Below are 12350 nucleotides of genomic sequence, written 5' to 3' on the forward strand. Positions count from 1 at the left end.
ACCTCGGTGACAGCTGTCGCGCGCGAAGTTTGGTTTGAGGAGAAGATGTGTAAGGAAAGACACCGGGCGGCCGAGGAGCTGTGCGGGGCGCTGAGCAGGTGCGGGATACTGTTATACTAGGGCGGGTATGGGATAGGTGGAGAGCCAGAGGTTGTGTGTTATGCTGGGGCTTGTAGTCCTACAAGTAGTGTAGGGTGGTAATGATAGTGCTGGGGTTGCTGGGACTTATAGTCCTACACAAGTGATGTTAGGTGGCTGTGATATGTATTTCTGGGACTTGTAGTCCTACAGAAGTGATGCTGGGTGGTAAGGACAGTGCTGGTGTTGCTGGGACTTATAGTCCTACACAAGTGATGTTAGGTGGCTGTGATATGTATTTCTGGGACTTGTAGTCCTACAGGAGTGATGCTGGGTGGTAGTGATAGTGCTGATGTTGCTGGGACTTATAGTCCTACAGAAGTGATGCTGGGTAGTAGTGATAGTGCTGATGTTGCTGGGACTTATAGTCCTACAGAAGTGATGCTGGGTGCTAGTGATAGTGCTGATGTTGCTGGGACTTATAGTCCTACAGAAGTGATGTTGGGTGCCTGTGACATGTATTGCTGTGACCTGTGGTCCTACAGAAGTAATGTAGGGTGGTAGTGATAGATGTTGCTGGGACTTATAGTCCTACAGAAGTGATGCTGGGTGGCTGTGATGGCCAGCAGTCTGTCTCTTTTTTCTCTGTCTCCTCATGTACAAGCAGGTGATGCCACTGACATGTCTCAGTCCTATTCAGAGGATACTCAAAATCTTTTTCAGCAGTGTCAGTCAAGATCGCCTTTTCAAGGAATATTTACACCACCCCCCCCCCCATAGCTGCAGGGATACCCACTGATTACCTATAGGCCTTATGCATAGGACATACTATGGATCTGTTGTGTCTGTAGTTATTGATCTCTTTCTGCTTTTTACAGCATTCATGAGCAAGTCAAGAAGGGCGATTCTGGCCCCTTTCCTTACAAGGTATGTAATGTGAATGATGGTTACCGAAATAAAGTAAGCCTTCTGTGCCATCACTATGTATTAAGATGGGGGGCGAGGAAGCTGTGGCCCTCTTTAGCTTTTGCAAAACCACAATACCCATCATGCCTGGACAACTAAAGCCTTGGGAAATGCAGTTTTGCAACTGTTGGATGGGCCAGAGGTTAGGAAATTAGAACCTTTCCTACATAAATCCAGAAAATGCTGGGATTGTGTGTACTGTAGTAGAGAGTCTGCAATCAGGATGTCCTCATGGCAAACCCCTTCACAGCCACCTTGGTTAATTGAATCTCTTGCAGTTGTCAGGATCTACTGACCCCGTCTGCACGGCGAGCTTTAGATCTGAGTGAGTGATGTAGATTTCACTGTAGACATATTTTACAATTTCTTTTTTCTTTTCCCGTCCCCCAAGGATGAGCTTCAGGTTCACATGGTTGGTCCTGGCCAATGCCAGTCATTGGAGAGTTTTTGGAGTGGGAATGGAATGGCCTTTGTTGTGGAGAAAAAGGTATGTTTAACTAAGCACATCACGTCTTTATTATACAGAATAGCTGTAATTATACCTGTGTGTACCTATTCTAGCTGATGTGGCAAACATTGGTTGTCGGCCATTTAGATTTTTTTCTTCTCATTACTAGAATATTTTTCTGCTTATTTTCTTGTGTAAATTTGCACGATAAACCTTCAGCAGATTATATTCAAAATATTTTATTTATATATTGGGAAAACAGAATAAAGGGAAAGCGGGTAAAAGGGGGTTGGGATGGTAAGGGGGTGAGGAAAAAAACTAAATTCCATTAACAAGAAGTTCCTGGCGCAGAAGGTATTGCAAAGTGAATATAACAGACTTACATTTAGGGTCCTATTACATGGGCCGATGGCGGCCTGATTAATTTTGTAATCTGCTAGATCGGTGCTCGTTTACTGGGCCCAATAATCGCTGCATGGACACTGTTAGCGGTTTCCGTGCAGCCCTTGCCCAAACAGTTAAAGGGGTAGTGCGGCGCTAAGAAATTATTCACAAAATAACACACATTACAAAGTTATACAACTTTGTAATGTATGTTATGTATGTGAATGGCCCCCTTCCTCGTGTTCCCCGACTCCCGCCCGTGGACCCGGAAGTGTAGTGCATTTTACATACCTGATCCGTGTCGACCCCGTCCGTCGTCTTCTGACAGTGAACTAATCTTCGGGAGGCCAGCCGACCCGCTCCTGCCGTCCCTCATGCCGGCCCCCCTCTGCTGCGTCATAACTATGCTCAGCCGCGATTGGCTGAGCATAACTCGCGGCAGAGGGGGGCCGGCATGAGGGACGGTAGGAGCGGGCTGGCCGGCCTCCCGAAGATTACTTCACTGTCAGAAGACGGGGGTCGACACGGATCAGGTATGTATAATGCACTACACTTCCGGGTCCAAGGGCGGGGGTTGGGGAACACTGGGAAGGGGGCCATTCACATACATAACATACATTACAAAGTTGTATAACTTTGTAATGTGTGTTATTTCGTGAATAATTTCTACCCCTTTTAATACATTACCTGTCCACGCTCCCAGTCTTCTCCTGCGCTCTGCACGTTTCCCGGTCCTGCGGTTGCAGCTTCAGAATGGTCTTTGAGCTGACAGGCTGCTCAGCCAATCACTGACCGGGACCACCGCAGCCAGTGATTGGCTGAGAGGCCTTTCAGCTCAGAGAAGCTGCAGCATGCGGTGCTGGGAAGAGAGCAGAAGGCAGGAGCAGACTGGGAGTGTGGACATGTAATGTATTAACTGTAGGTTCAATCGTCAGCTGTCGGCCGTGCATCGCTGTTACACGTAGCGATCCACGCACAATGATTTTAGGTTAGGTTCCAAAGAAACGATCAGCCGATAGTGGTTTTATCGGCTGATCATTGTCTCTATTACATGGAGTGATAATCGCCTGAATCGACCCGGTTTAGCCAATTATCGCTCCGGGTAATAGGGCCCTATAGCCCTAAGAGCGGCAGTAACTCACGTTAACACAGTCACTTGGTTGCTCACTTAGCAAGGTGTCAAGAAATATAGTACTATCGCCGTGCACTAGCAAATAAAAATGGTGATACTAGAGAACAGAACCATCAGAACAATTAAACGTAAAACATTTATGCCTGTAGGTAAGATATTAAAGGGACTGTACCATCAGGCCTGGGCTGAAGCACTGGAGGCGGGCTGACGCACCCCAATGGGAGGAAACCCCCTTTCCTCTATGATACAGCTCCATTGATTCTAATGGAGCAGTGTCATAGAGGGGCGGGGGTTTCCTCCCACTGGGGGTCGATCAGCCCGCCTCCAGTGCTTCAGCCTAGGCCTGATGGTACAGTCCCTTTAAGGCAGCTGTATGCCACATGAGATCTTGCCAATCCCCTCCCCAAGAAGAAAGTGAATATATACGGTGGTATATAAATTCAGAGAGAGGTGGTGGTAAGACAAAGCTAAGGTCTTTGTTCTCCGGCAAAACAAATTTTCTTTCAAACGAAGTGGTTGCAGAGTATTATATAGCTTTGTAATTTACTTTTATTTAAAATCTCCAGTCTTCCAGTACGTATCAGCTGCTGTATGTCCTGCAGGAAGTGGTGTATTCTTTCCCTTCTGATACAGTGCTCTCTGCTGCCACCTCTGTCTGTGTTTGGAATTGCCCAAAGCAGTAACAAATCCCCATAGAAAACCTCTCCTGCTCTGGACTGCTCCTGACAGGTGAAGAGGTGGTAGCAGAGAGCGCTATGTCATACTGGAAAGAATACACAACTTCCTGCAGGACACATAGCTGCTGATAAGTACTGGAAGACTTAAAATTTTTAAATAGACATAAATTACTAATCTAAATAATTTTCTGACACCAGTTGATTTGAAAGACCAATGCCTGTAAATGAGAACAACATGTTACCCATAGTCTGGTTTGTGTTCTTCGTACACTTTCAACAAATCAGTGATCCAAGCAGGTCAGTTGATAAACTTATGTAATTTGTACATTTCAATGCTAAAAAGCCCTTAAATACATAAATGTAACAGATATAACTCTTGACTTGCAGGCTTTAAAAGTGGAGGAAGAGATGGAAGAATCTCAAACTAGTGACAGCCACTTATTCAGTCTTTCAATAGAAAAACCCTGTGCACCACTGCCTGTTTCCACCATGCAAGCCAGGTACCGGTCATATGCATTCAGCTCTGGGGAGTAAGGAAAAACAAGAGAAACAAACCTGTGGTCTTAGAGCATGCTTAACCCCTAGATGACCCTGGACGTACAGTTACACTATGGAAGTCTGTCACCAGACTTCCATGGACATAACTGTACGTCCTAGGTGTTTCTCCTGCTATGAAGCGCGCTCCGGAACTTCAGTCATACATGTTATGGTCAAATGAAAGACGCCATTACAAAGTACAACTACTCCTGTAAAAAACAAGCCATTACATGGCCTTGTAGATAGAAAACTGAAAGTGCTAGAGCTCTTAGAAGGGGAGGAGGGAAAAACGCAAACACTAAGATCAAAATTTGCGCGGTCCACTGGGTCATTTTGGGTCTGGTCCTCAAAGGGTTAAAGGCCCTATTACATGAAGGGTTTACCTGCCAAATCAGGCAGATATCGCCCCATGTAATAAAGACAGCAATCAGTGTAGTAGCAAGCAGACATTCACTCATCAGCTGATTGTTGCCTTTCAAGATCAAGTGTAGTATCTGATATGTCCATCATTTGCCACCGGTTGTGCATCGCTCCATGTAATAAGTGATGAAAGCAAGTGATGAAAGCTGCACGAATATCGCTGACAATGTCTATGGAGCCCCGTTCACACACTCGAGCCATGTAATAGGCTTGGTAAGCAAGCGCCGATCCAGCAGCGCATCGGGCCCTCTAATACAGATTTTAGCGTCTACGATATTTCTATATGAAGGGGATGTTCTCATCTCAGCTTTTTATCTCCTGCCCATAGGATAGTGGATAACAAGCTAATTGGCAGGTGTCCCACCACTGCGGCGTGTATGCTCACGATATGTTAGCATGTCTGTCCGTAACCTGACGATATGTTAGCATGTCTGTCTGCAAATGTATCTATTTGGAATAGCATGAGGCTGCCATTGGAGGTTAGATCAGGGCACATCACTGCAGCAATACTTCAAACACCAAATGAAAAAGTGCAAACTGTGCCTACATCAAGACTGTGAAATGGCATCAATTTTCTCTTTAAAGCTTAACTGTCATGTTTTTTTTTATTGCAGAAATCAGTAGTGTAAGCGATTTTAAGAAACTCTGTAATAGGTTTCATCAGCCAAAAAAGCCTCCTTCTGTACTCAAAAAGCAATTTCCCAGCCTCCCCCCTGACTTCTTATCTGTGCATTATCAGGCAAACACGTCTTCATTACAGAGAAGCCAGTGAAGACGGGCTCTGCTCTCTCCATTGTAAGCCTATGAAGGGGGGAGGGGCTGAGGGAGATGAGGGAGCAGGAAGAGGTGACATGAAGGTCAGCTGTTTGTAGACTCTCTGGGCACCTAAAACGCTAAATTCAGGTGTCAGAAAGGTCAGTGCTTATCTATGAACTTATTGAGAGAAGATTGCAGGGTGTTGTGCTGTGCAGAAATCCTCCGTGCTCAGTCACTCCTAACAGCCCCTCCCCTCTCCATAGCCACATAATGGAGACAGAAATCCTGCTTCTTCTGATGTGAGGGGGGGGCTGGGAGATTGCTTTTTTCAGTACAGAAGGAAACTCTTTTAGTACATAAGACCTATTACAGAGTTTCTTAAAATCCCTTGTACTGTTGATATTTAATGTTTTCAGAAAAATGACCCTGAAATGACAGTTACGCTTTAAATGTTTTATCATATGTAATGCCATTAAAAAGAAATATATATAATCCATGCTTGTGTACCTGCAGTCCATATACAGTACAATGTGGTGCCAGGCTAGAGAGGAGGAGGAGGAGGAGCAGCAGATAGAACTATATTATGGGTTAACCTTTTTTTTTTTTTTCTTTGTAGGCAACTACTTTCATGCTACACTTTGTTGCAAAATCCCATCATGGCCCAGTTTGGGAATGTAAAACCAGCAGAGGTTCTTCCTCAGTTGTGGGTACGATGTGACGGGACCGATGCAGAAAGCACATGTTGGCTTGGAGCGGAACCTATGAAAACCATCAGGAATGAGATCACAGGAATGAGCTTCCATATGGTGACATGCGGAGGTGAGTGCAGTGATAACTACTGGACAGGGTCTCTAACCACTTTGTGTGAAATCAGTGCTGACTTGGTAGTACTACTTACTATGATTTACTTTCGTAAGTAGTTTGTAAAGCTTATGAAGAACTGAGTATATAAGATTGTGTTCTCCTGTAATGTAATACAAACACAGTGGTGGTCTCAAGCACAGAATAGTATCCACAGCAATGTGTGGTGTAGTTTATGCCACTGTTTGGTGTGACAGAGATTGCAACAGCAACCTACAGGTGCAAGTACGTACCGTACATACTCCCCCGGCATACACACTATAAAAACCTGCTCTATAGATATTTTAAAAATGAGGATCTTAGCAAACTATTTGATCAAACAGAGTGTACCATGTCACCCTGTTAAGGTGTCCTCAGAGACATGGTCCTACTCTACGGATCCGCAGCAGATTTGACTGTGCGGATTTAATGCTGTGTTCATTTATTTAGTCAAGTCTGCTGCGGATCCGCAGCAGAAAATCCGCTACGATGCGGTACGTGTGAAGCTACCCTAAAGCTACGTTTTAGCAAGAGACAAATAGGCTACAGCAATGCTACATTCACAAATACCATTGTCTAAATAACCAGAGTGTTTTTAATCACAGGTCCAACTTCTGACAAATCCTCCTTTCCAAGTCTTGAAGGATTGAAGAAATCCCATAAGGAAAGACATCATTTTTCTGCAGTGAGTTTGCAAATGGCATTGTAGTTTACATTTACTAATTTACTGTAGTTATACAGTATTTATATTTTAGTTTATTGGGTAGTTAAACACTAGGTCGCAGACTTGTATAGTTTCAGTCTAAGGCTGGGTTCACACACAGTATATATCAGGCAGTATTTGGTCCTCATGTCAGGTCCTCATAGCAACCAAAACCAGGAGTGGATTAAAAACACAGAAAGGATCTGTTCACACAATGATGAAATTGAGTGGATGGCCGCCATATAACGGTAAATAACTGCCATTATTTCAATATAACAGCCGTTGTTTTAAAATAACAGCACATATTTGCCATTAAATGGCGGCCATCCACTCAATTACAACATTATGTGAACAGAACCTTTCTGTGTTTTCAATCCACTCCTGGTTTTGGTTGCTATGAGGACCTGACATGAGGACCAAATACTGCCTGAAATATACTGTGTGTGAACCCAGCCTAACAATGTAGGGCAGGGATGGAGAACCTCATGTTTCAGATTCACCTAAATATCACTGTATTTTGGACCTTTGCTTATAAGAATATTACTGTCTCATAGTCTATATTGTTAAAGTGTCAAAGGTTTTGATTGGTCTGGGTCTGAGTGTTCAAACCTGTACCGATCCATAGAACGAATGGCAGAGGACGACACTGCAATGTGTCTGCTTCCCACTCTGTGTCAACATAATAAGTCAAGCACCATAGACCATGAGTCTGTCTGATCACATGACCCAGAGTTTGGAGAGGACCATGCTGCATACATCCGAACTGATCAAAACTTTTGACATGTCTCTATGACATGTAAAAAGTTTTTTATGATGATAGTGACACTTTAAACAAGGATCATTTATTTGCATAGACCTAAAAAAAAAAAAAAACGCATCCTTTTTCTCTGTTACTAGATGCAGACAAGAGGATTTGCCCGATACGATTTATTCAGCCCCAGCACCGTGGACAGTTCTGTCATAGAGTCACAGACCAATGTGACAGTGGACTTTGTATGGAATGGAGTAGACAGCATCCTTCAGATACCGCCTTTGACTTCTGCTTCAACCCTGGTATGGCTACAACTTTTATTTCTTTTCATAACTTAGAAACAAAATAATTTGCTTATATTACTTAGACATTCATATTTGTATATTATATGTGTCTTCTAAATCATGGTTTGTTTTTTGTAATTTCCCAGAATATCAAAGTTGAGTCTGGAGATCTTAGAAGTCCTGTGTACCCTGTGTATAAGGAGCTGGATTTCCTTCTGGTAGATGAACTTTGTTCTTATATAAGTTATGATGTGTCTTTTTTACCATGTATAACAGACAAAAGTCATGACCCTGACACACTTTACAGTGTGTACATTCATTGAACAGGATAGCACACATCATAAAGTACCTATAGATGATGTTTAAAGTGTTAAAAAAAAAAATTGACTTGTCCTAGAAAAATTTGCCCAGTTTCCAGATGCCGGTCACACAAGCATCGCGTACATACCTCTTAGTGATGCAGTGTGATTTCATAAATTTCTGTAAAAATGTTCTTTATTCTGGGCTGACAGTATAACAGTGTCTGTGACGTTATCTGTGCCCACTCCGTTCTTCGGCCACCACTGTGTCTTCAGGCTGTCACCCGCCTTTTCCAGAATCATTCAGAGCCAAAGGAGGCAGCTAGCGGCCTGAAGACAAAGGGGTGTATGGAGAGCAGGGTGTTATGGATGCACCTCATAAGTGTTGTCATATTGACTGTATGTTCCAAATTACAAGTTATAAGTTTATAATGCGCACTGAGAATCAAACACCCTGACACAGTGATGGTTAAGGTGGATCTCCTTTATTCAAAGATGGCAGCCAGTTTATATACCCTGGGGCATGTGTTTACTTTATGTCTTTTACTAAGGCTCGTGTCAGTACCTCATTGGCTAAGGTACAAAAGGAGCACAAGTGTTTACTTACATAAGCTTTAAGGAATGTAAATATCTTAGCGCCATATTGTAATGGCTGCACTAATTATACAAAATATAACATCCTTAACAGGGGTGAGTGCAGACAGTGTCATAGACCCGGCTCTGTAACACTGTCAGCACGTAATAAAGAACGTTTTTACTGAAGATACCAGATCACACAGCATCGGTAAAGGTAAGTATGCACTGCTTGTGTGATCGGCATTTGGAAAGTGGCAACATGTGTATGGAGATTTATGCATATTTGTACTGTCAGTTTCTCTTTAAGGCTCTACTACATCAGCCAATTATCTGCCCAATTAGGCAGAAATGAGCCCAGGTAACAGGGCTGCCGATAGCTGATTATACATACATACAAGCAATCTAGCGGTTGTTCATGCAGCCCTGAAGATGCTTGTTTACAGGGAGGCTCGGGTTGTCTAATAGCTGTACACATTCCCCTATGCGGAGGGGTAAGCCTTAACTAGACAATTTTGTTGCCAGCTCATCTCTTCCAGGCAATAAAAATCCAACAAGTCTGACCCATCTGTCTACCCACATCTGTTCATGGAAAGCCAGGAGTCCCCCATACACCCTAGTTAACTGAACCCACTAGAGGTGGCAGGTTTAGACGCCCTTAGTCTAAGCTGTATGGACATGTTTAAAGGGAACCAATCAGCCCGTTTGAGCTGATATGGTTCCCTTGAGCATTGTATAAAGCACCTGGAGCGGCCCCGGCACGTACCGGCCGCGGCCGCAGCAGGTGCTTTATAACGGAGAAAATGACTTTTATTCCCCGGCTCGTGACTAGATACGAGCGGGGAAGTAGTCCTGGTGGGCGGCTCCCCGCTCGTATCTAGTCACTGCGGGATGATTGACAGGCAGAGAGGCCAGTAACGGACCTCTCTGCCTGTCAATCATCCCCTCTGAGCACGCTGACAGGCAGAGCGCAGTGACTAGATACGAGCGGGGAGCCGCCCACCATGACTACTTCCCCACTCTTATCTAGTCACGAGCCGGGGAATAAAAGTCATTCTCTCCGTTATAAAGCACCTGCTGCGGCCGGTACGTGCCGGGGCCGCTCCAGGTGCTTCATACAATGCTCAAGGGAACCATATCAGCTCAAATGGGCTGATTGGTTCCCTTTAAAGAAGAACCTTCACTTTAATTAATCTTTTTAAAAAGCCAATTTACTCATCTACACAAACATGCATGATCACTCCAGGACGAGTAATCACAATCTTTTATTTCTGAAAGGTTTTGGCTGAAGGTTTGAAAACTGGAGTTACAGAGTGGCCAGAGACCTCAGAAACAAAGTCTGCTGTAGAGCTTGTTCAAGAGCTTCTAAATGGTAATGACATATGACTGAAAATATTTTTTTTGTTTTGTTATTGCTTCTTGATTGACCAGTAGGTGGCACTCAACCAATTTGGCATTATTATTATTATTATTTATTTATTTATAAAGCGCCCTTAGTTCCAGAGCGCTATACAATAGATAGGCAACAGGCAGGAACAATACAAGATCAGAAAACATTACATGAAGGCAAAAGACAGACTGGTACATGGGGGAAGAGGACCCTGCCCGCGAGGGCTCACAATCTATGGGATCACTTGTGTCTATTGTTTTGGACATCGACTATGGGTAGTCAGAATGTGTTTGCCAACAGATTGGTTAAGACTGTAAAAAGAAAAGAAACGATTGACAACCTATAGCATTCTCCAGTATAGACATACTGAAAGTCCATTCTCAGGGCCCCCCGCAGGCCATGTCTTCAGGATATCCCATACAAAGAATGCTTGTGGTGATGCCTGATGCACTGATCATATTTATACAACCTAGAGTACTCATATCTCCAATGGGTCTATTGATATGGGGAAGAACTTCTGACAGATCTGACAGGTGTTACTTTGTTAGTCTGCCTCCCAAAAAATGAGGGCAAAAACAATCAGAAGTTGATGCCGGTAAAAACTAGTCTTTCTGCAAAATACAAGCCCGACCCAGCTCCATCAAGAAATTAAATTTAAAAAATAGTTATTGGTCCGGAATATCAAAGCTATTTTTATTTTTTTTTATTGATTGATTTCTATTGTACCAAAATCAGTAAAACTTACTACTTACTATTACTATTGCTGTAATCATGCAAACTTGGAATTTTTTTTTTCTGTTATCCCCCCAATAATTATTATTTTATTTATTTAGCTAAAATGTAATGAGTTATTATTAAGTTATATGAACCCCAAAAAAAGTACTGTTTGTCCTACAAAAAAAGGCCACCATATAGAATATGTTAATGGGGAAAAAAGAGGGTTTAGACAATAAGGCCTAAACGGGCTTGGTCACTAAGGGGTTAATCATGTGGCACACTACTACTGCTAAGAGCTACCAGCCTTTGGATTTCCTCTGTTTCATGTACGATCTGTGTTGTATGCACACATAACATAAGAATTGGTAACCTTTGACTAATGTGGTTCACCAGGTTACTAAAGAAAACATGTTCTTCCTATGTAACGCCATCAGATTTTTAAAACTTATATGTTGTAATTTGTCGAACCTTGCAATAAACATGTTTTTTTTTTTTTCTTTTTTCCCAGAGCTAAAGAATAAACTAGACGGAGTTAATAATTCAGCTCCTAAAAAGGAAGCAGAGGTGAGTTCCTCGATAGGAATGATTTACCGAATTGCTTCCGATTTCTCTTCCCCCAGCACAGAGAAGGTGTGTGTGTGTTTTGACAAGGTCAATATAAAGCTATTTCTCTCCTGGCTGCACATTGTAGGTTATACTCAGGAGTAATATTGCAATTATTAAACATGGCAATTACACTGAGTGATGCACATTCCGACTGCACAATTCAGCTGCGTTGCCTGAGGGTGCATAAAATAAAAAGGAAACCTAAATAAAAATTGATAGAAAGCCACGAACAACAAGCGGGCCTGAGGGGAAATAGTTTCATGTCGAGGTCTATTGCTTGTAGACTGCTGAGGATTTACTCCGGAGGCTTGAAGGGTATCCAAACAGCCTCGATAAAATGATTTCCCAGTCATTCTGCTCCGCTCATGTATTATGTATACAGCAGTCTCGCTGCACACATGATGGATGTGGACACTTAATTTTGTTCAGCCATTTTTCATATGTATGGCTCCTAAACAGGTGACTAAGCTATTTAAGTGCTGAGTGGGGCTGGTTAACTCTTGCGTTGCTGTGTGCAGAGTATAGCTATGGGTATTTACACATTATGGTCACGCTCTGCTGTCACACGTCTCCTGTCTGGAGCTGGAGGGTTTGTTCCAGCTAATAATTAATTAATCATACGATGGATGAATTGCTTACATTGTTACCTCTGAGTAAATATTCTGCCCGTGTAGGCGTTTTTTGGGGGGGGGCTTAAAATTAGTAAGAAGATGCAGCCAGACTGGCAACGAGGAGCGACAGTTTGATTGAATAGTAACCAGCCGACCGATGATCAATCAAACAAGTTTC

The 12350-nt window shown here is 43.1% G+C and overlaps 1 protein-coding gene across 1 annotated transcript in view; it reads left to right on the forward strand.

Moving 5' to 3' along the window:
* ZWILCH (zwilch kinetochore protein) overlaps window positions 1-12350 on the forward strand; it is a 27929-nt gene continuing 15579 nt past the window's right edge. The window contains exons 1-10 of the mRNA XM_069985923.1: window positions 1-98; window positions 957-1005; window positions 1436-1531; window positions 4073-4185; window positions 6015-6217; window positions 6844-6923; window positions 7839-7994; window positions 8123-8194; window positions 10127-10220; window positions 11464-11519. Coding sequence (XP_069842024.1) covers window positions 46-98; window positions 957-1005; window positions 1436-1531; window positions 4073-4185; window positions 6015-6217; window positions 6844-6923; window positions 7839-7994; window positions 8123-8194; window positions 10127-10220; window positions 11464-11519 — 972 coding nt within the window. The 5' untranslated portion in view covers window positions 1-45. The remainder of the gene's footprint in view (window positions 99-956; window positions 1006-1435; window positions 1532-4072; window positions 4186-6014; window positions 6218-6843; window positions 6924-7838; window positions 7995-8122; window positions 8195-10126; window positions 10221-11463; window positions 11520-12350) is intronic.

The sequence above is a fragment of the Dendropsophus ebraccatus genome, chromosome 1 (assembly GCF_027789765.1).
Source record: "Dendropsophus ebraccatus isolate aDenEbr1 chromosome 1, aDenEbr1.pat, whole genome shotgun sequence".
Taxonomy (NCBI): Eukaryota; Metazoa; Chordata; class Amphibia; order Anura; family Hylidae; genus Dendropsophus; species Dendropsophus ebraccatus.